The following is a 20,085-nucleotide window of genomic DNA, read 5'->3' as shown; positions in this document are numbered from 1 at the left end:
AACAAAGAAATGAATCTATGAAATTAGCCTTTGTAAAATCTAGTCTCTAAATTATCCAATTGAAGAGGCTGTTAGAGAGTTTTTTTTTCATCAAAATCTCTATTCCTATAAATTAGGAAAGATATAAAGAGTCTTTTGGAGATGCTCTTAGGATTGCCATGGGATGCATGAAAATATAGGAATTTTGGAGGAAAACATGAAAACTTTCCTGTGTGTCTATCTCTCTTTTCTGGTTCCTGCATTTTTCCTGTGTGCCATCCAAAGGCTATATTATAAAAAAATCTACATTACAGATTCCTCTAGGATTGCAAGTTTCATGCAACTCTAATTCTGTGTTTTCCTTATTCAGGTGTTTTGAGAATCATGTGTTCCAAAGGCTTCGTAAAAAGCTGAATCGTTTTCTGTAAGTATATATAGGCGCAAATAGGAAGCAAATATAGTAGTAGTAATATCATCATTATTTGTTTGGCAAAGAACGATAAATTGCTAAAACAGTACAAACTGTTTTCAGTCCCATATGTACGGTTTTTATTTTTTCCAAAAAAAACACACGATAAACCCTAAAAACAAGCCCAGATAAACTATAGATTGAAATGCACCATTTTGGTCCTTAAACTTTTTCCATATTCTTGTCAAGTTCACTGTACATCCAACCATAAACTTGAATGAGCCACTTAGGGGCCGTTTGGATCTTTTCATTCGAAGGAATTAAAATCTACTTAATAAATTAGGCTATTTAGCTTGAAATTTGACATTCCACCACTTTCTGAAGTTTATATATAAACCTACCTCAAATTTATAGGGCGGGAGATGAAAATTGATTTGAACCGGGTGCTAATTTTTTTTCCCCCACCGAGGACTACCAGATGCTAGTCTGCAACTCATTAAAAAGAAAGATTCTAAAAAATATATTTGCAAAAAGAAAGGCCTGGATGATTGGCTGTCAACTGGGCAATGGGCAGCCGTATTATTCGAGTATCATCATCCTCGCAGTGACAAGTTTGAGTAACGCTGGCCACATCATGCAAACAGTGACAGGCAAAGGCATTCTAGTATTATTTCTTAATTCTTATCACCAGACAATAGCCAGCCGCCCAGCCCTCTTGGGCTCTTGGCCGGTTTGCCCTTGCCCGCGGTCAACCGACTGGAGGTCATCAAGGTGCCGCCGATCCAATCAATCACAGACAGCTGAGTCAGCCAACAACAACTCCTGCCCACTCTTATGCGCATATCAGCAGCCAGAACAGGCAGCTTCTTCACAAGTCACAACTGAAGCAAAACAGCACAGGCTTGAGTTGGCCATGTTCAGCTCTCACCTCTGCCAGCAGCAACCCGTCAGCTGAGACCCAGAGGTCAGAGATCAGGTCAGTTCAGTGGCTTCTCTTCTGCTTTCTCACTGCGTGTAGCATGCCTGCCTTCCACTTTGATACTTAGATTCAAGTTTCCGTATTGTTCCATGCTAATTCCCAGAAAAAAAAAACACTCCCATCCGCCTGAAAAATACACAAACAAAAAGCAGCACTTATGATTCTTCTTTTGCTTCCTTTTTTCGGTTGATCTCGTGTTGCCATCTATTTCTAGCTCGGTGCTCAACAAGGTTCTTATCGTCCCTGTTATGTTATGACTGGACAGGAATCAAGGCCCTGGACCTACCAGTTAAAGGTTCCTAGTAGTTTTGCCGTCAACAACCTAGGACCACAGATTTATAGGTGCTAGCACCTCAGAGACATGAACTGAACTACTAACTTCAGTTCAGGCACTCTCAAAATCAGCAACATGGACTGGAGAGAACAAGTGTTCAACATTTACGAACAAAACCCCCAAAAGCAGCTGCCAACAAGTCCTCCATTCGGTGGCACCACCACCAGCAGCAGCAGCAGCAGCCAAGCATCATGGAAGCAAATCCCTCCAAACCCTTATCAAGTTCAGCGAAAGAAGATAAAGTTCATCTGCAGCTTTGGCGGCGTGTTCTTACCAAGGCCAAGTGACGGGGAGCTCCGGTATGTTGGTGGCGAGAGGCATCTGGTTCGGATTGACCGGGACATGTCATGGCGCGAGCTGACCTGCAAGACAACAAAGCTAATCAGGCGGGATCACACGATCAAGTACCATCTCCCAGGGGAGCAACTGAACATGCTCATTTCCATCACCTCTGAAGATGACCTTCGCAACATGATTGATGAGTGCATATTTCTAGAAGCAAGCAGAGAGAGACTTACCATGTACCTTTTCTCCGCGAACGAGGATGAGCATGGTGTGCACTTCCTTGTCACACGCTCATCATCCGAGGAGGAAAAGGAAGCACACTTCATTGCTCTCGTCAATGGACTCGCCGCACCAGTTGTGGCATCAAGAATGCACAGCCTTGGGAGCACGTCAGCCAGTGATCTAGATCAGGTGATGCTTGGCGCCAAAGAGGATAGGTTGCCGGCAGGCATGGAAGAGGAATATTCAATGCACATCAAAGGCAAGCCCTTGCAAGGGATCGTTGTAGAACTGCCAAAAACATCAAGTGGGCCGCTGGAGAAGACACTTCCAACACCAAAATTCCTGACACGGAAGGCCAGAAAAGATAATGTGCAAAACAGGGAAGGCAACCTGATCACCTCTGGTAGAAATGTTCACTTTGGTCCATGTGTGCCATCTGAATCCACACATGCAGCTACGAGAGGGACCAGTAGTGATCATGCCGTCTCAAGACATCAGCCAGAAATGCAGCAAACTACTACAGCTATAACTGGAAAGGGCCATCAAGCTACAGGATCTCAGGAAAAAGGATCACTGAGAAAAGAGCTGCTGATACCACTAGACAACAGCAATGTGAACATATCATCATCTAATTCAAGTCCAACACCCCATACAAATCAATCCGTGTTTGTTATACTTGAATCTTCATCAAGGGGCTCCCAGAAAACGGTGAATCAACAAACAAGCTCTGATAATAAGAAGATGAGACCAGAAAGGAATAGCACCCAGGAAGAAGGTATATCTCATTCAGCAGCAGCAACAGAACCACCAAGAAATAACAACAACTTTCAATTGCATAATAAGACGGAGATACCCGAACATAGTCCTGAGTCTGCTTCTCCTATGCACTGCCATGATGATATGGACATCAGTTCAAACTTGCATACTATGGAGAAGTCAATTGCAATCATCAGCATGAAGCAGCAACAGCCTGCAGTTCCTAATACGTGTGGTAACACTCCAGAGAAAGATCATCCATCCAAGACTACCAGCAATAGCAGTGAAACATTACTTTCTAGCCCTTTTACATCTTCAGACAAGAGAACTGAGCCGAAACCAAATACTCTAGTGCGTGCTTTGAGCGAGAGACAACAAGAACGGCCCAATGAACAACCGTCAAAAGTGATCAAGTCTCGGTCAGTTGGTGCTAATAGTCCTCAGATCATAGTTCTGCCACAAGAAGCTAAAGACAACATCGCACCGTTGATCTCAGAGCATGAAGTACATCGGCGCATTTCTTTTTATATGCTGATTTGAAAATATTACCTTGCTGCATAACTTAAAAATATGTTTTCCCTGGTAGGAACATGAAACCAAGAACAGTGAACAAGATAGTCTGAAAAATGAAGATTTGGGCAGAGGTCTTACAAGTAATGTCCAGGTTTGTAGTCAACTTCTGTAATATGTAACATAGCCACTTGAAGCTCAGGAAAAATAACTGAAAGGATCAAAAGAAACAGGTAAAAATGATAATTGGTTCGTAAAACAAGATTTAATGCGTGTATACAAAAGAAAGGGTTTATAAGCAAATAATCCAAGGAAATTCCTACATTTCCGCAATAAATAGAAATTATGCAGTACTTATTCCTGAAATTAGTGACATATATGGCAGATAATAAGCAATGAGGACCTCGAAGATCTCCGTGAGATGGGATCCGGTGCATTCGGAACAGTTTTCCATGGAAAATGGAAGGGGACTGATGTTGCTATTAAACGGATAAAGAATAGTTGCTTTATGTTACCATCACCTCAAGCCGATAAGCTGGTAAGCCTCTATAATTCACCAGCATTTTTTGAGGGCACAGCCAAGGGTCTTGTCCATGGTCAGTTTAAGAGGTATAACCCAGTGTCAATATTCTTCAAGGGTATCATGTTATGTACTGATGTTTCATATTATTATCTGAACCGAGAAATAAGGTTACATATCCCTGATTCCATTCTCCTCTAAACAACCTAAACAGCATGTTATTGGACATGAACCATACAGGACAAGCAGTCAGCTGGCTGCTATGTTTGGCCGCAAATATTAGCTAGCAACCACAGATTTATTATCTTGATACAGGATTCAGAATCAAATATTCTATATAGAAATTACTCTCACTAAATGTTAATCAAAAGAACACAAGGACTGTTGCTTTATCCATCATAAGAAATACAACATGTGCAAACATGCAGATTACGGAATTTTGGAGAGAAGCAGCCATCCTCTCGAAACTTCACCACCCGAACATTCTGGCATTTTATGGAGTTGTAAATAACGGACCTGAGGCAACATTAGCTACTGTAACAGAATTCATGGTCAATGGATCTCTCAAGAAAGTCCTCCTTCGCAAGGACAAGTATCTTGATTGGCGCAAACGGATAATGCTTGCAATGGATGCAGCCATTGGGATGGAGTACTTGCACTCCAAGGACATTGTCCACTTTGATTTGAAATGTGATAACTTGCTAGTGAATGTTAAGGATCCATCTCGTCCCATTTGCAAGGTAAGTTGTACACAACTCAGTAAAATTTGTTTCATCTCAAGTTCTAAATGCATTGCTGACAAAAGATAAGTTCAGTATGGCATGAAAGCTGAAATTTAGCATACAGCTGGAGTTGATGCACATAACGGAGAATCAATTACTACAGGTTGCTGATTTTGGCTTATCGAAGATGAAACAAGCCACCCTTGTTTCTGGTGGAATGAGAGGAACACTACCATGGATGGCCCCAGAGTTGCTAACAATGAGTAGCACTAAAGTATCTGAAAAGGTACTGTTCTGACTCTTTGACATAATTAAAGCCTAACAGCAAGAAATTCACCAAAATTTAAGTTTACCAATGCAAAGTTGCAGACAGAAATAATAAGGTGAATTGCTTGGTTCCTACATGGACATTCTTTTTTCTAATTGCTAGACCAAATACATGTTTTTTTTTGTGTTGGCACAGATTGATGTCTATTCTTTTGGCATTGTAATGTGGGAAATTATCACAGGCGAGGATCCATATGATGGCATGCACTATGGAGGAGTGATAGGTATGCTTATGTTAAGATGAAACCTTACTTCTGAACAAGGACACCACACCTTTGTTGCTGACAGCATCCTATGTATGAGTATGAGTGATTTGCTTGATGCAAATTTAAAATATGGACTTTCAAAGCAACTTGATGTCCCACAGGCCACAACCACAGCATTCAATGTATGGACAGCAGCTATTGATTTCACACAACTAGAGGCTTTTTGAAAGTTTTTATATGCCACTTGCTGTCTCATTTCATAGATTACTGATGCTCACATTACCACACAACCAATGAAATAACATATATCCATTATATTATATCCATAAAGCCAGAATGACGCATTAACACTCCCTCATATAAATTTCCTATCACCCCATTCTATATTTCACTTGACTGAGAAGCCCAGGTTGGTGAAATGTTGTGCCTTGACCAGTTTGATTTCCAAAATCATCAAAGTTATCATAAAGAACTTCCAGGAAATATTTTTGTCTGGGTTGTCAATGGTGCCAAAGATAGCTTGGACTATGTCCTAGTTTTTAGGAGTCAACTAACTAGCCAGTCCAGGCCTAGTGTTGAAAACCAGCAGCCTTATTGAAGTTGCTGGATTCAAGAAATTGATATAAAGATTTGCATATTCTTCTGGATGCATTCTCATACAGATAGCGATGGTGTCTAAGGATACAGAATAATGTACCATACCTTTTGTCTGCGTGGTATGCAGGGGGTATTTTGAGCAACACACTACGGCCACCAGTGCCAACTTCATGTAACCCAGAATGGAGGAAACTGATGGAACAATGCTGGTCAACTGAACCTGAGAGACGCCCTTCGTTCACCGAAGTTGCATCTCGTCTTCGTGCCATCCTAGAAGCAAGCCAGAGGGAATCTCCGCGTTAATAATCTGCATGGACAACGCTCTGCATCTGTATACATATTACCTCCCAGAGCATGACACAGTCATGGATATTTGTTCTGAAACTAGTATCAAGTCTCAGCATGAAAATGTAAACCCCAGTTTCCCCAAAGTTAAATACGGGCAGTGTACATTGATTTGGCACCCCCATGTACTGAATTTGAATGCTGCTGTGTTGTTACTTTTTTATAAAAAAAAAAAGAGAAAAAAATCTGCTGTGTTGTTACTTAACCTGTAGATCCAAATGAGACTAGAACTTTCACAAATATTTGCCTATTCTTTTATAATATGTAAATTTGAATGCTTCGCTAAAATCAATACGCAGTCGATTCCCGCGGAGGAACAAAACAAAATATATCGAGGCAGCAGAACTGAAGTCATGTACCTGCCAGCCAAAGAAGCGGGGCTTGCTGAAAAGCGCATCAACGACTCCGGCGTTTCGTCGAGCATCTTGAGAGCGGGAGAAAAAATGGTGCCATCGACCTGGCGCTGACCGTGACCCCGGCCACTAGTGCCTCGCCTCCGACCACGACCACGACCAGCGCGGTGGCCGCTGCCAGTGGCGACCCACCTACCTGACTTGGCACCGTGGGTGGCTTCGGCGTCTGAATGGTGTCTCCAAAATCCAAACTGTGGATTTGCGTGCGACGATGCGGGAGCAGTCGAGCGGAGGAGCTGGTGCGCCGTACGTTGGGGGTAGTGACCGTGGATCCGTGGGAGGAAAAAAAAAAGTTATTTTGATTCAATGCCATTACCATTTTCGTGTCACGGAGATTTGCCATTATAATTTAGCTATTTGAAAATTTGTCATTATAATTGCTGAAGTTGCTGATAATTGTTATTATGGTAACGTCCTTGGACCCACCTGTAGGTGTTGCATGCATGTTGTATTTTCCGTATTGACCGAATTGCCCCTGTGGACAAAAGGATAAGGCATCCTGGCCACCAGCCGCCACTCGCCGTCTTCCTCGCTGCAGATTCGGCCATGGCGACTAAGGGGAAGCTCCGGGAGGCACCAACGGCTGTTCTCCTACGTTGCAGGGCATCTCCCGGCCGCCCACTTGCGCGCCGCGCCCTGGCCCGACACCCGGCGACCCTGCTGACCACCCCCATCCGCACGGGCAGCAGGAGCCGCCGCCGGCTCGTGCCTTGCCGAGCCCGCGCGGCAGTGCGTCACGGCGACCACGGATGGACCTCGGCCACCGCGCCGCTGCACCGCGTCGTGGCTTGGATGTGCCGGTGAGCTCCTCTGGACCACCCCACGGCAACGACCTTGCCCATGGTTGCCGGCCATCCCTGCCTCTGCCCGTGGCTCCACTGAATCTCGCTCGCACAGCTCCAGAAGGAGTGTCTCCAGTTGCCCTCAGCTTGAAGCTCTGCTGCACACTGACGAGAAGACCTACAGTCATCGCGTCCTCTTCTCAGCGAGCTGCGGCGAGTTGCTCTGAATGTCTCTCTTCTCTAAATGCTCTGAATGTTAGCTGCTCTGAATGTCTCTCTACCCTCCCAGCCATGCTGCTGCTCTGAATGTCTCTCTGTTCTAAATGCTCACTGCCTCCTGTCTACTCTTGACCTGAATGCCTGAATGTAGTTGCTGCCTTTAGCATGTTCAGTTTGTGATTCTGTTCTAATGAAATCTTTTGTATTACGTGGTATGATTACCATTTCAACGGCTTTTGATTTGTCAATTTTGGCCTATGTACTGTGCTTGATAAGTTCAGGCGTGAATTGTGCTGTACCTTTGAAGGAATTTGTGTTCAGGTTTCTCAGAAAACAGCATTTGCATTTGCTGAAGCAGTGCCTGCTCTAGCCACCAGCGCTGCAGCACCTGCCTTCGTAGCGACCGCATGCGCCAGCTGCGCCCGCCACGACTGCCTCCGCAGCGTCCGCCCGCCGCGCCAGTTGCGCCCGCCACGACTGCCTCCGCAGCGTCCGCCCGCCGCGCTAGTTGCGCCTGCCGCGACGGCCTCCGCAGCGTCCGCCCGCCTCCGCCGCATCACCTGCGCCCGCCACCGCCACACCTGCCTCCGCAGTGACGGCCCACCCGCGACTGCTCGCATGCCGCGACCGGCAGCCTGCACCGGTCTACAAAGCCGCCGCCGGTGAGACCTGAATCGAGGCTGCTGGAAAGCCAGTACGCCCCCGGCCTTGTTCAGCCACGGACACGTACGACTGAAACGCTAAATCGAGCTGATAGGAATCGGACCTTATCCTTTTGTCCACAGGGGCAATTCGGTCCATACGGAAATACAGTATGCATGCAACACCTGCAGGTGGGTCTAAGAGCGTTGGATACGTCTATAATGACAATTATCAGCAACTTCAACAATTATAATGGCAAATTTTCAAATAGCTGAATTGTAATGATAAATTTTCAAAGCATGAAAATTATAAGGGCTTTGAATCAAAATAACCCAAAAAAATTGATCTTCTTTACTTTGTCTCTTCCAGTGGCGGTGGTGGGGCCACCGGAGACGAAGGAACAGGCTACAGGCCGGCGGTGCGGGGGCGGAGCGGGAGCGGGAGCGCGGCGGGAGCAGAAAACCAGGTGGTTGGCCGCGTTTGTTGGTAGGACTAGAAGAGGCCGGTGTGGTCTGTGGTCGCGTGATGTTTTCGCGAAGTTTCTTCGGGGAAAATCCCAAAAATCTATTCTAGCTGTTGTACTATCGACGATTGTCTGTTCGTTTTGGCTGAATTGGCTTATAAGTCATGACTGAAAGTATTATGGCTGGTTTGGTGTGAGAGAAAAATATTATTCATTGGTTGATAAGACAAGGCTTATAAGCCAGATACACGCTGTCGAACAGGCTGTATCGTATCCCAGAGCTCTCAAAACCGTTTAAATTGTCTCAGTTTCAAAAGATGGCTTTATACTTTTTATTATGAAAAAAATTAACAAATGCTTGATAATGTTTTTAAAATACCGAAAATATCTCTAAACTTTTGAAAATTTCAAAAAGTATATAAAGATAGATTGGGATATGATAAATCAGAAAAATATTTATAGCTCGTGAGAATATCTCTAGATATTTTGGAAAAGATAAACTTAGGTCTAGGATAGTAGAAAAGGAATCCAAAAAAAATCCCAAAACATTCTAACGGACATATAAATGTGTTTTGAAAACTTTAGGCAACGGAAGACATAACAAGCAACTAGTACAAATATGCATAGCATAAATACACTCGGCACTAATGTATGTTGCATTATATTTCATGCTGGTTACATCTTATGTTTCTGTCGTGCAAAGTTTTTTTTTTTAAAAAGAAACATGTTTATACATCGATTAGAATATTTTAGAAATTTTCTAGAAGTTTTTAGAGATAAACCCAATTTGTTGAAGTTCATGAAGATGTCTTCGTGAGCGTTAAATATTTTGTTCGGATTCGTCATGTGCCAACCTATTTCTAAATTTTTAGAAAGTTAGCCGTTGTCAAGTATTTATTGAATTTTTTCTACCTTAAAAAAGATAATACCATGTCTTTAAAACCACCTCAAACTAACTAGAGCATAGAGTTAATTTGAAGCGTGGAATCTGTAGCAGAACCGACCAATTTATAAGAGCACAAGTACAATGACAGCCCGCAAGCGGTCGCACTGTTATACTTAAGCCCATATAAACCCGGTAGTCCGTTGAGTACCACGACGGGTCTCGATTAACCATCAACATACAACCAAGACCGTACATAATTCAACATACATGTCATATGTTACATAAGGTTCACAAATAGAGTTCATTCATCAGAGTACGAATTAATGTTATTACAAACCAAGTTTAGTAAATAGTAGCAGAAGCAAATTTAAAGTTTGAAATTAACATCTGCCATCATAGTTTAAATATATAGTGCCAGTTCATGATCACACTCCCCCAAAAGCATATAAGAAGGATTATTAAGAGATGCTTGCCCAGGGCTTACTCCTTATCTACGGCGGGACAGAAGCAGTTCTTGCAATAGCCATGACAAATTGTACCATCTACAACAATAGGAATAAAACCCTGAATACAAGAAGGTACTCAGCTAGACTTACCCGTTATAAACAAAAAATAAGGTGACTCCATGGAATTATACTTTGGTCATCAAGTTAATTATAGCTATTCATCTCTAGATTAGCAGCTAGCCTGTGCCAAACATGTGGTATATCATTTAGTAGCATACAATAGTAACCATAGCCGGTGTAGTAATTCCATGTTCATTCAAACCACCACATTTCATAACACAATTACTACGATATTGGGGCTAGCCAAGTTTCTCACTGTCTAGGAGAGACGGTGATTCAAATCGATTTCAACCAGCTGAAAATTTATTCCTAACATAAACCTAGACAGACCAGATCAACGGTCACCTTAGGTCACCTTTGGTACAACTTAGGTCAACATTTCACGGGTTCACCTAGCAACGCACAATTAGGGACAACCAGCTACCAGGATGTTTAGGCCTGGCCTACCCTTGGCCTTATGTCTGGCTCCCCGCATATCCTTACTACCATCCATAGTGTGCACTCTAACAAAACGGGGCCCGGTCTGAGTTAAGCTACTCGGCTTCACGGTCGAAACGAGTTATCCGGCCAGCTAAGTGAGAGGCATGCATTCAATCTTGTTAGAAGTGCCGACAACGGTACGATCCTTAATCGGCGTAGACGGAATCACATGAGTCCACCTACACATAGACTCTGCTTGACCTCCATTTACATTACCCTATGGTTCTTTTTCACGATAGCAAATATAGTCAACCGTGCTTTGGTATCCATCTATATCTCGCAAGTGATAGGAAATCACCCGACTTCTACCGGTCTAAGCATGGCTAAGCATATATTCGATCCTAGACCTACACAGGGTTAAAGGTATATGTAACTGGACAAGGTAGTTCTATGCATCAAGTGTTTTCAATCAATTCTTATAACCTAATGCATCAAAAATAAAGGATTCAAGTGATATTTTGTAAAACATGGGAGACTTAGAATGCTCTGGAGCTTGCCTTTGAGGAAAGAGGTTGGCTGGTGATTCGAGTACTCAGGGAGATCTTCGAGAGTCTACTCCTCTTCTCCTGGATCTGCGGCCTAAGGCGTCTCCTACTGGTCCTCCTCCTCTTCTTTGTTAAACTCCAACAGCGTTATTTCTTCGGATGATCCTATATGCATGAGCATGAATTAAGATATCATGAATACATATATGATGACATGTATAATATGATATGATGTAATGAATGCATCCTCGTAAGTGTTTTCAATGATCTTGCATCAAGTAATAACAAGTTGCATCTTATTTTACTGAGTAGATACATATCTCTTTTCTAATAACTAAACAAACACTTATGTAAATTATTTTCTGAACTACAAGACAACAGCCACTTGTTTTAACCATAACTGGAGTTATACATATCAAAACAATATGGTTATGGACATTATGGAAAGCTTATGAAATTCCCCACAACTTTTTTTTAATCATCATAATATGATTCAATAGTTATCTAGGTGAAAACAATCAATCCTTAAGATATGTCCAAAGAGCAAGCATTCCTGACAGCAGACTTCTAATAGCCAAAATCCTTAAACCATAAGGCCTATGACTATGAAAATTTAACACAAGGTATATCGGTAAGTTATCTACAACTTTGTTGTTAATAAGTTTTACAGAAAAGACCATCATCATCATGAAATTATCAACTCAACTAAAACTATACATGCAGCCATCTAGTTGAAGTAGAAAGCAATAACTAACTAGTTGCATACAACCAATTGCCTTTAAGCCTTAATAATAACATCAACAGATCCTATGCATCTCAAGCACCATAGAAAACATTATGGTTAAACATACCTAAATTATTTATATCCATTTATTAATTTCCTTAGATAATAAGGTGATTTAAAGGATAATTATTTCTAGTACTTAATAAATTCTGATAAAATTATAGTAGCCTACAAATAACCTCAATAGTCTATTGTACAAATGTCATGCCATTTGGATGAGTACAACTACCTCTACAAAAATGACAAGTTACATAGGCTCATTTTAGCAAAAATAGTTTAGCATAGTGAAAAGTATTAAGCAATAGATTTAATATTTTTCTTACATTCCTCCAAGCATAAGAATATTGTGTAAAAAATTACATGATCATATGTTATGTATTTTTACCCCAATAAATTTCAGTAGAAACCAGTAATTAATTAGGATTAAATATGAAGACCATATTCAAAGTATGACCACTGCAAGTTTAGTATTTTTCCTAGCTAGAGCATGTCAACATAAGACTAACAAATTGAAATCACAATTTTATCACCTATCTAGCTCAAGTTATGCAATTTACAAGATAAAAACCATTTAAAAAGCATTTATCTAGCTGCATTTTATTCTCCTAGAAAAATACTAGAAATAGTGCATGTTATATTTTTATCAAATACTACACTTCAAGATGAAACTAACAAAATTCGGTTCACCAAAATTGGAAACTCCTAGCTTGAGATATGAATTTTTGAAACATGCATTCAAATCTAGAAAAATAAATCAGAAAATCAAACATCACATAAACTAACAACCGGGGCCCACGGTCAACGGGGACCCACCCGTTAGTGAGAACAAAACAGAGGACGACGCTGATCGGTGAGAACTCACCGACGGCTAGGTCTTCGACGGTAGCGTCTTCACCACCGCACTCATCTCATCCACGCACATCGACTGGTAGGCTTAGTTTGCTCGGTGGCTCGCCGTAGCAAGCTCAACGACGGCCGTGGAAGACGACGAAGGTCGGCGGCGGTACGCCGGCCATCTCCGTCTATAGCACACTCAGGTGAGGATGGCTACTCCATCCTGCTAACCAAGCGAAGCTACACGGCATAGGTGAGGGCTCGGGGTGGCGTCGGTGAGCTCGGTCGCGTGCATGGCCGTGCGGCGGCGCATGGAGCATGGTAGTGCTTATGCTGTTTTGACTAAACGGCAGTGAAAGGCGAGTCTCCGTCATGACATTAGCGAGGCCTAGAGTTACTCGATCTAAGGCGCATGAGAAAGGAGGGAGATGGTGAACCAATTTGACAGTAGCGAGCTCGAGTGCCACGATGGCAATGGCGGGCGCGGGCGGAGCGGTGGCTCGTTTCAGTGCCGTCACGTGGTGGCATCATCCCTAACTCTGGCCTAAGCTTCTATACTCTAGCATGGTGCTGGACCAAAGAAAACGAAGGCCTCTGATGCAGTGGGATGGCGAGGCCACAGTGAGCCACGAGCGCGGCGATGCTCTGATGATGGCGGCAGCTGTAGCGAGGCAAAATGCCGCTCTACCTATGGTCGGTAGGTGGTGCTGGTGGCTTGAGGAGGTGGAGTGGATGGCATAGTAGCTATGGCCAAGACGAATCAGCCAGTGAGGCTGCATCGGCGATGAGTGGCTACGACGGTGCTTGGCGCGACGTTGCGGAGAGCAGAGCGAGAGGGAGAAGGCGAGGGCGGGTGCGGTGGGTGCATGGCGCTTAAGTGCATGCTCATTCTTAACCAGCTAGGCCAACGCTGATGTGCTACCGACACACAGCGGCCACGGCCTGTGGCCGGTCGGCCACGACACCGCGCACGGGCGCGAGTTTTGGCACCGCCATCACTGACTGAATGTGCAAGTTAACAATGCTATATTATCTAATCCGTTTGTCCACTACAAAAACTTCCTTAATAAAAGTTGTAGAGCTACATGAGATCTCCAACTTTGCTTTAAGGACTATCATTTAATTGTCACTAGTTAACAAACTACATTGCTCCAAAGTGAGGTACTTTAAAACTGAAAATTGTTTCAACACTTAGAAAATTTTTCAAGTCTCAAAACAACATTATGTTGATATTTGTGAGCTATTTTTGAGCATGCTATGCATTGAATTAGACCTTGACCCAAAAATAAAAGTTGTTACTCTAGTCAAGTACTACAATTTTTATTTAGGTCACACAACCATGCAAACAATCTAAGCTACTGTTCAACTTTAGTCAAACTAGCATCATGAAAATGACATTTCAAATGAAACCAACACTTAGAAGCAAAATTGGCCTAGGTCATGAATACAAACATTGTTCCATTTGCCATCCTAGATGTGTCTAAGGGGTTTTCATGACCTCACAACCATTTCATACATTGGTCATACATGAATGCAAGCATAAACATATATATAAGTTAACATTTCATGTGATAATGCATAAGGAGATGAATTTTCATATGCTCTTGTTCATGAATGCTTGGATGATGCTTGTGCTCATGAAATGCAAGTGTTAATTGCAATGCTTAACACAAAGGTGTTACAACCCATCCCTCTTATAGAAATCTTATCCTGAGAATTGCAAGACCTACCATTCTTCATAAAAGGTGGGATAAACCTCATGTAAGTAATCCTCCCGTTCCCATGTGACATCTTGTTCACTGTGGTTATTCCACACCACTTTGTAAAACTTAATGATCTTGCTTCGTGTTACTCTTTCCATCTCTTCTAACACTCGGATTGGTTTCTCTTCATACGTCAAATCCGATTGGAGCTTAATGTTGGTCGGTGCAATGGCTTCCTCAGGTATACGAAGATATATTTTCAACTGAGAAACATGGAAGACATCGAATATCACACTTATTTCTGGAGGAAGTTATAACTTGTAAGCGACATTTCCTTTTCGTTCAATAATCTCGTATGGCCCCACATATCTAGACGCAAGCTTTCTTTTTACTCTAAATCTCTGCACTCCTTTCATGGGTGACACTTTTAAGTATACATAGTCTCCCACTTCAAAAGTTAGTGGTCTTCTTCTTTTATTAGCATAACTCTTTTGTCTGGACTGAGCTGCTTTCATATGATGTTGGATAATGCGTACCTGCTCTTTAGCTTCGGTGACAAAGTCAATGCCAAAGTATCTTCTTTCATCGGGCTCAATCCAATTCAAAAGAGTTCTACATTTCTGACCGTACAAGGCTTCAAAAGGAGCCATCTTGATGCTCGCTTGATAACTATTGTTGTAGGAGAACTCGGCTAAAGGTAGCCATTTCTCCCATGAACCCTTGGAAGATATAACACAAGCTCTCAACATATCTTCTAAGATTTGGTTCACTTGCTCGGTCTGTCTCAAAGTTTGTGGATGATATGTTGAACTTCTGATTAATTTAGTCCTCAATGCTTGGTGCAAGTGTTCTTAGAAACGAGCTATAAACTGTGGTCCCCGATATGAGATTATGGTCCTGGGTACTCCATGTAGCCTCATGATCAAAGAAACATACAACTCAGCCTACTTTCCCACGTGATACCTTGTGTTCATCGGTATAAAATATGCTGACTTGGTGAGACGATCTACAATGAACCATATGAAATCGTGACCTTGTTGTGTCACCAAAAGGACTGTAATAAAGTCCATACTTATTTCCTCCCATTTCTAGCCTAGGATAGGCAATGGCTGAAGTAATCCAGCAGATTTCAAATGAACGACATTTACTCTATTGCAATTATCACACCTAGCGACATAGGTGGCGATCTCTTTCTTCATCTTGGTCTACCAAAAATGGGTTTTTTAAATCTTGATATATTTTGCTACTACACGGATGGATAGATAACTTGGATGAATAAGCTTCATCTAAAATTTGATTTCTAAGCTCACAGTCTTTCGGTACCACAAGTCGCACCTCAAACCATAGCACACCTTTTTCATCTAACCTAAAATGCTTGGTTCCTTGCTCTTTCATCTTTCTCTTGATGTGAGATACACCTACATCTATCTTCTGTAGTTCTATGACTTTGCTCTCAAGTGAGCAACTCACAGTGATATTGTGCAGCACAACAGGATGTAACAAATTAAATCCATTTTCTAACAATGCTTCCAAAGTGTTGCAATGAAATTTCTGACTAAGTGCATCTACTACAACATTGGCTTTTCCTAAATAGTAGTGCACTTCTAAATTGTAGTCCTTGATTAGCTCTAACCATCTTCGCTGTCTCATGTTCAGCTTAGGTTGAGTGAAGATGTATTTAAGACTTTTATGGTCAGTATATATGTGACATACGTTTTCCAACAAATAATGTCTCCATATCTTCAACGCATGAACAACTGCTGCAAGCTCTAAATCGTGTGTAGGGTAATTGACTTCATGCTTTCTCAACTACCGAGAAGCATAGGCAATAACTCGACCTTGTTGCATGAGCACACACCCTATTCCTATACCCGATGCATCACAGAACACATCAAAAGCCTTTTCAATGTTGGGTTGTGCTAGAACAGGAGCTGTAATTAACAAGGTCCTTAGGGTGTGAAAAGCACTTTCACACTTTGGCGACCAACTAAACTTTTCATCCTTCTAAAGTAGTCTAATTATGGGCTTAGCTATCTTAGAGAAATTAGGAATAAAACGATGATAGTAACCTGCTAACCCTAGAAAACTCTGAACTTCATGAACCGAAGTCAGAGCCCTCCAATCCATGACCTCTTGTACTTTAGATGGGTCTACAGAAATTCCACCTTTAGATAAGACATGACCCAAGAAAGGTATTTTGCTCAACCAAAATTCACACTTACTAAACTTGGCATATAACTTTGGCTTTGCTCAACCAAGAAAGGATACATTCTGCATAACAAGCCCTCACTAGTCAGTAGTACTAATTTCTTCCATCAATTGGTATAATAACTCACAAATTTGCCTATAATATAACAGCACAAACGATAATGGCATCTAATGCTGCCATAGAAAGCCAGTGGTCCTTGTAGCAATCAGCCTTTTGCTTTACTTTTAAAGAGGTGCTACCATTTTACCTTTGCTTGTTTTTGCCATGAGGTATCCTATGCCATTGTGGGCCGGTTTGTATTGGGAGCCATAAAGCTCAGGTGAGATTTGTTAGCGTTAGCTGCATGACTGTCAGAAACACTGTACCCAGGTGTTGGGATAGCTTGAATAAAGTTCCCTGTCACATCGGATGTTTGACACTTGCTTGTAGGACAAAGATGAAAAGTAGTGATCTTCATCACTTCTAAGTGCTGTTCAACTGAGTACCTGGTGACAACACGACCGCCGTAGCCTCATGGGTATTTGCTATAGTCTGCAAAAGATGATTCATCTGAAAACCCTGTAAGGCTGTAAGAATTTATATCCTTCACTGTTAGATAGTTGGATATAGATAAATCCTGAAAATATTAATAGCAAGTAAACAATGTACTGCATTATCAACAAATAATGGCACATAGCATTTCTCAGTACATAAGGATAGATCAATATTAAAAATATGAGATTACCGGCGAGTACTGAAATGAACATGGTGACATGATGAAGCTAAGCTGCAGTAAGTTTGGCATATAATTCATGTACCTTAATATGAGGCATTGTACCAGTATTGTCATGTAAATCAGTTTAGACATGGTGATATGATTATGGACCTATGCTTGGAAACCTACTTTTCAATGTAATCCTCATGCACACCTAAGTATTTTTATTTTTATTTTTTATTTTTTGCTTTGATGTTTCATTCGCTTGGTTAATCCGCCAATTTATTAGGACCGTATGCAGTTGGGACTCTATCACAACCTTGACACACAAAAATACTAAAACTCATAGCACGAACTTGAGAAGTGAAAGGGCCTAATCATATGAAGTAGGAGTATATAGAAAACTCAGCATCAACATTAGCAATTCGTTGGGCCATTGGTTCCTGAAAAAAAATCGATTAGCAATGTTTGGTATGAACTAAAAAAAAATATGCACAAACCAATAGTGACACCATATTTGAACCTTGAGACTGAAGGCATTGAAATCAGGGTCCCTGCATACAACCATGAAGAGATGGTGCCGCAACTACTCACATGAAATCGTTCTGGCACTCCGCAAATGGAGTTTTCCTTCACTGCAATGCCATTGGCACATAACATTGCTTGAACATGACACATATTTGTCAGTTTGAGTGTTCAATCCAGGCTTCATAGAGCCAATCTAGGTGATGGAACCCGGGAATCTGAGGCTAAACCGAACCACAAGTTCATGATAAAGAAGTCATGCATCCTGAACATAAATTTTGCTAGTTCAATGTCAGAACTGAATTTACATTTGCCAGCATTCCCACCTTTGAGATTTGCTCTGACCTCTCTACGATTAAACCTAAAAGGAGAAATCAAGCCGTCAATTCCTTCCATGCAAAATGACACGCGAGAACCTAACCTAAGTCCTGATCTTTCGTTTACGTGATTTTGTGGTCATGTAACACATGCTGCATCCTCCATTAGTAATGTGAATTAGTTATTTACACAAAGCAAGCCATAGTAGCGTGCTGCATATAAAATGGCAATGACGATGAATTATTGCTAAAAACAGGATGCAAAATATGCAACAAAAAAAAGGGAGCCCTGATTTTAGGCCACACATTCCATTCTGCAGATCCTAGTGAAGCAAAATATTATTGGACCAAAGTTATTGGCAAATCTCCAAATTAAGATGAATGTTTGGCCTAATAATAAGGCTATAATAGCCTATCAGATAAGAAGGTCACCTTCTTGGAGAGGACCGTGAGGCCTCATTGGTTGAACAGTAGGACTAGGAGCATGCGAGTAGCAATTCTAAAAGAGACATGTTCCTAGCACCTTGAAAAATCCATTCTAATCTTGGTCGTTGAACGAAAAGAAAAGGAGACAATACCATTCCATGGATAAATTTTCTGGAATAAATCTACTAAAATCCACTGCACGTACTGGTATCACCAAGGATGCTAACTAATCCTGACATGATTGAGTCATTCCACGCCTGGAATTTCTATTTCGTAGCGATTGTACTGATTATCTAATTCCATGAGTCTTTGGTTGTTCGAGAGCACATACCAAATGGCGAGGGTTCTCGCAGAGGAGGACGCGGCCAAGGCCGGCGCTGGTTCGTGCCTGCTAGTGTTGTAGGCAGCGTGGTTCGTGGAGATCTCGAGGTCGTGGCAGCGGAGTGCTCGTGGACGGAGGTCGCCATGGTCGAAGGAGACATACGCAGGGCACGAAGCGACGACGGCAGAAGGTCGTAGGATAGGAGACGATGAGGCAACCTTCATAGCGCATAGGACCCAAAAATTCTGCAGATCGGCCTGAGCGCGTTATATGGAATTGAAGAACAGAGCAGAGGACAAAAAACGACGGAGTCACGAACCTAGGCAGAAATCGGAGCAAAAAGGCAACCCTACCGGAGCTAGAAGAACCGAGGAGCTAGAGGCACCGTAGCTAGGGAGAGGAAGAGGAAGAAGCACGGATGGAGACGGCGAGGCGCGAGTCCGGGCGAGGATTTTTCCTTTTTTTTACTTTGACCGACGGAGAGAGCGAGGGTTAGCAGGAGGGCCCAATTGAACGAAGTGAGACCAAACTGAGGCTCACACACGCACGAGCCCACGTGGCTGCACACGATTGGTGAATAGTGACAAAACATAGAGCTCTCAGCGCGGATCCTATGAGCTATATGAAGTTTACTATATCATAAAAAGATCTTCCATCTTGATATAAAAAATCATCCAAACATAGTTAAGTCGAGTCTTGTTTTTTTCATTTCTGAGAACACGACTTCACACATATTTCATAAAAAAAACACTACATGAATTCTGTTGATACATGATGGATCCATTTCGTCATAATATCCCCAACATCCATCATAGAAGGTTATCTACGATGGATTTTTAAATTATCATGTATCGAGCGTCACAGACTGTGGCAGAACCGTCCGAGATAAAACACCTTTCGGAGGCACTCGTCTTCCACTAGACACTAAGCACCCCAAAAGTTGGCTACACCAGACGATTTCATCGAGCACACCCCAAGGAAGAACTCGAACACTCCATGTTTTCATCCAGGATCCAATAATAAGAACGAGTTTACAGTACTTAGTCCATTTCATACAACAAGAGTTCTCGGAAATACATTATTACAATATCAAGTTCAGAGTGCGGAATTTAAACAGCGGAATTAAAATAAATATCTAACGATA

At 42.1% G+C, this 20,085-nt stretch overlaps 1 protein-coding gene and 2 long non-coding RNA genes across 11 annotated transcripts; 1 reads left to right on the top strand and 2 right to left on the bottom strand.

Moving 5' to 3' along the window:
- Positions 1-936: 936 nt before the first annotated feature.
- LOC136549284 (uncharacterized) lies at positions 937-2,357 on the bottom strand. Its single transcript, XR_010781866.1, has 3 exons — positions 2,220-2,357; positions 1,976-2,063; positions 937-1,493 (listed from the first exon to the last, which is right to left on the bottom strand). It is a non-coding gene; the product is annotated as an uncharacterized lncRNA (long non-coding RNA).
- On the top strand, positions 1,238-6,396 carry LOC136549281 (uncharacterized). 3 transcript variants are annotated; one of them, XM_066540519.1, is made up of 8 exons: positions 1,238-1,364; positions 1,633-3,468; positions 3,551-3,628; positions 3,860-4,012; positions 4,423-4,734; positions 4,880-5,002; positions 5,180-5,267; positions 5,974-6,396. In XM_066540519.1, the coding sequence occupies exons 2-8, from the start codon at positions 1,777-1,779 to the stop codon at positions 6,147-6,149; spliced, it is 2,622 nt and encodes an 873-aa protein (XP_066396616.1). In that variant the 5' UTR covers positions 1,238-1,364; positions 1,633-1,776; the 3' UTR covers positions 6,150-6,396. The 3 variants fall into 3 exon arrangements, with proteins under 3 accessions (XP_066396616.1, XP_066396618.1, XP_066396617.1); XM_066540521.1 differs by having other exon boundaries at positions 5,226-5,267; positions 5,974-6,111; XM_066540520.1 differs by having other exon boundaries at positions 1,277-1,364; positions 1,582-3,468.
- Positions 3,407-19,406, bottom strand: LOC136549283 (uncharacterized). 7 transcript variants are annotated; one of them, XR_010781861.1, is made up of 8 exons: positions 19,261-19,401; positions 18,951-19,186; positions 17,143-18,237; positions 16,905-17,053; positions 11,140-11,292; positions 5,952-6,116; positions 3,616-3,685; positions 3,407-3,543 (listed from the first exon to the last, which is right to left on the bottom strand). It is a non-coding gene; the product is annotated as an uncharacterized lncRNA (long non-coding RNA). The 7 variants fall into 7 exon arrangements; XR_010781860.1 differs by lacking the exon at positions 16,905-17,053 and adding an exon at positions 14,476-14,711; XR_010781863.1 differs by lacking the exon at positions 16,905-17,053 and adding an exon at positions 6,551-10,138.
- Between the last annotated feature and the right edge of the window lie 679 nt (positions 19,407-20,085).

The sequence above is a fragment of the Miscanthus floridulus genome, chromosome 4 (assembly GCF_019320115.1).
Source record: "Miscanthus floridulus cultivar M001 chromosome 4, ASM1932011v1, whole genome shotgun sequence".
Classification (NCBI taxonomy): Eukaryota; Viridiplantae; Streptophyta; class Magnoliopsida; order Poales; family Poaceae; genus Miscanthus; species Miscanthus floridulus.
The sequence above is the reverse complement of the archived record's forward strand: the minus strand, read 5'-3'. Positions and strand labels throughout refer to the sequence as shown.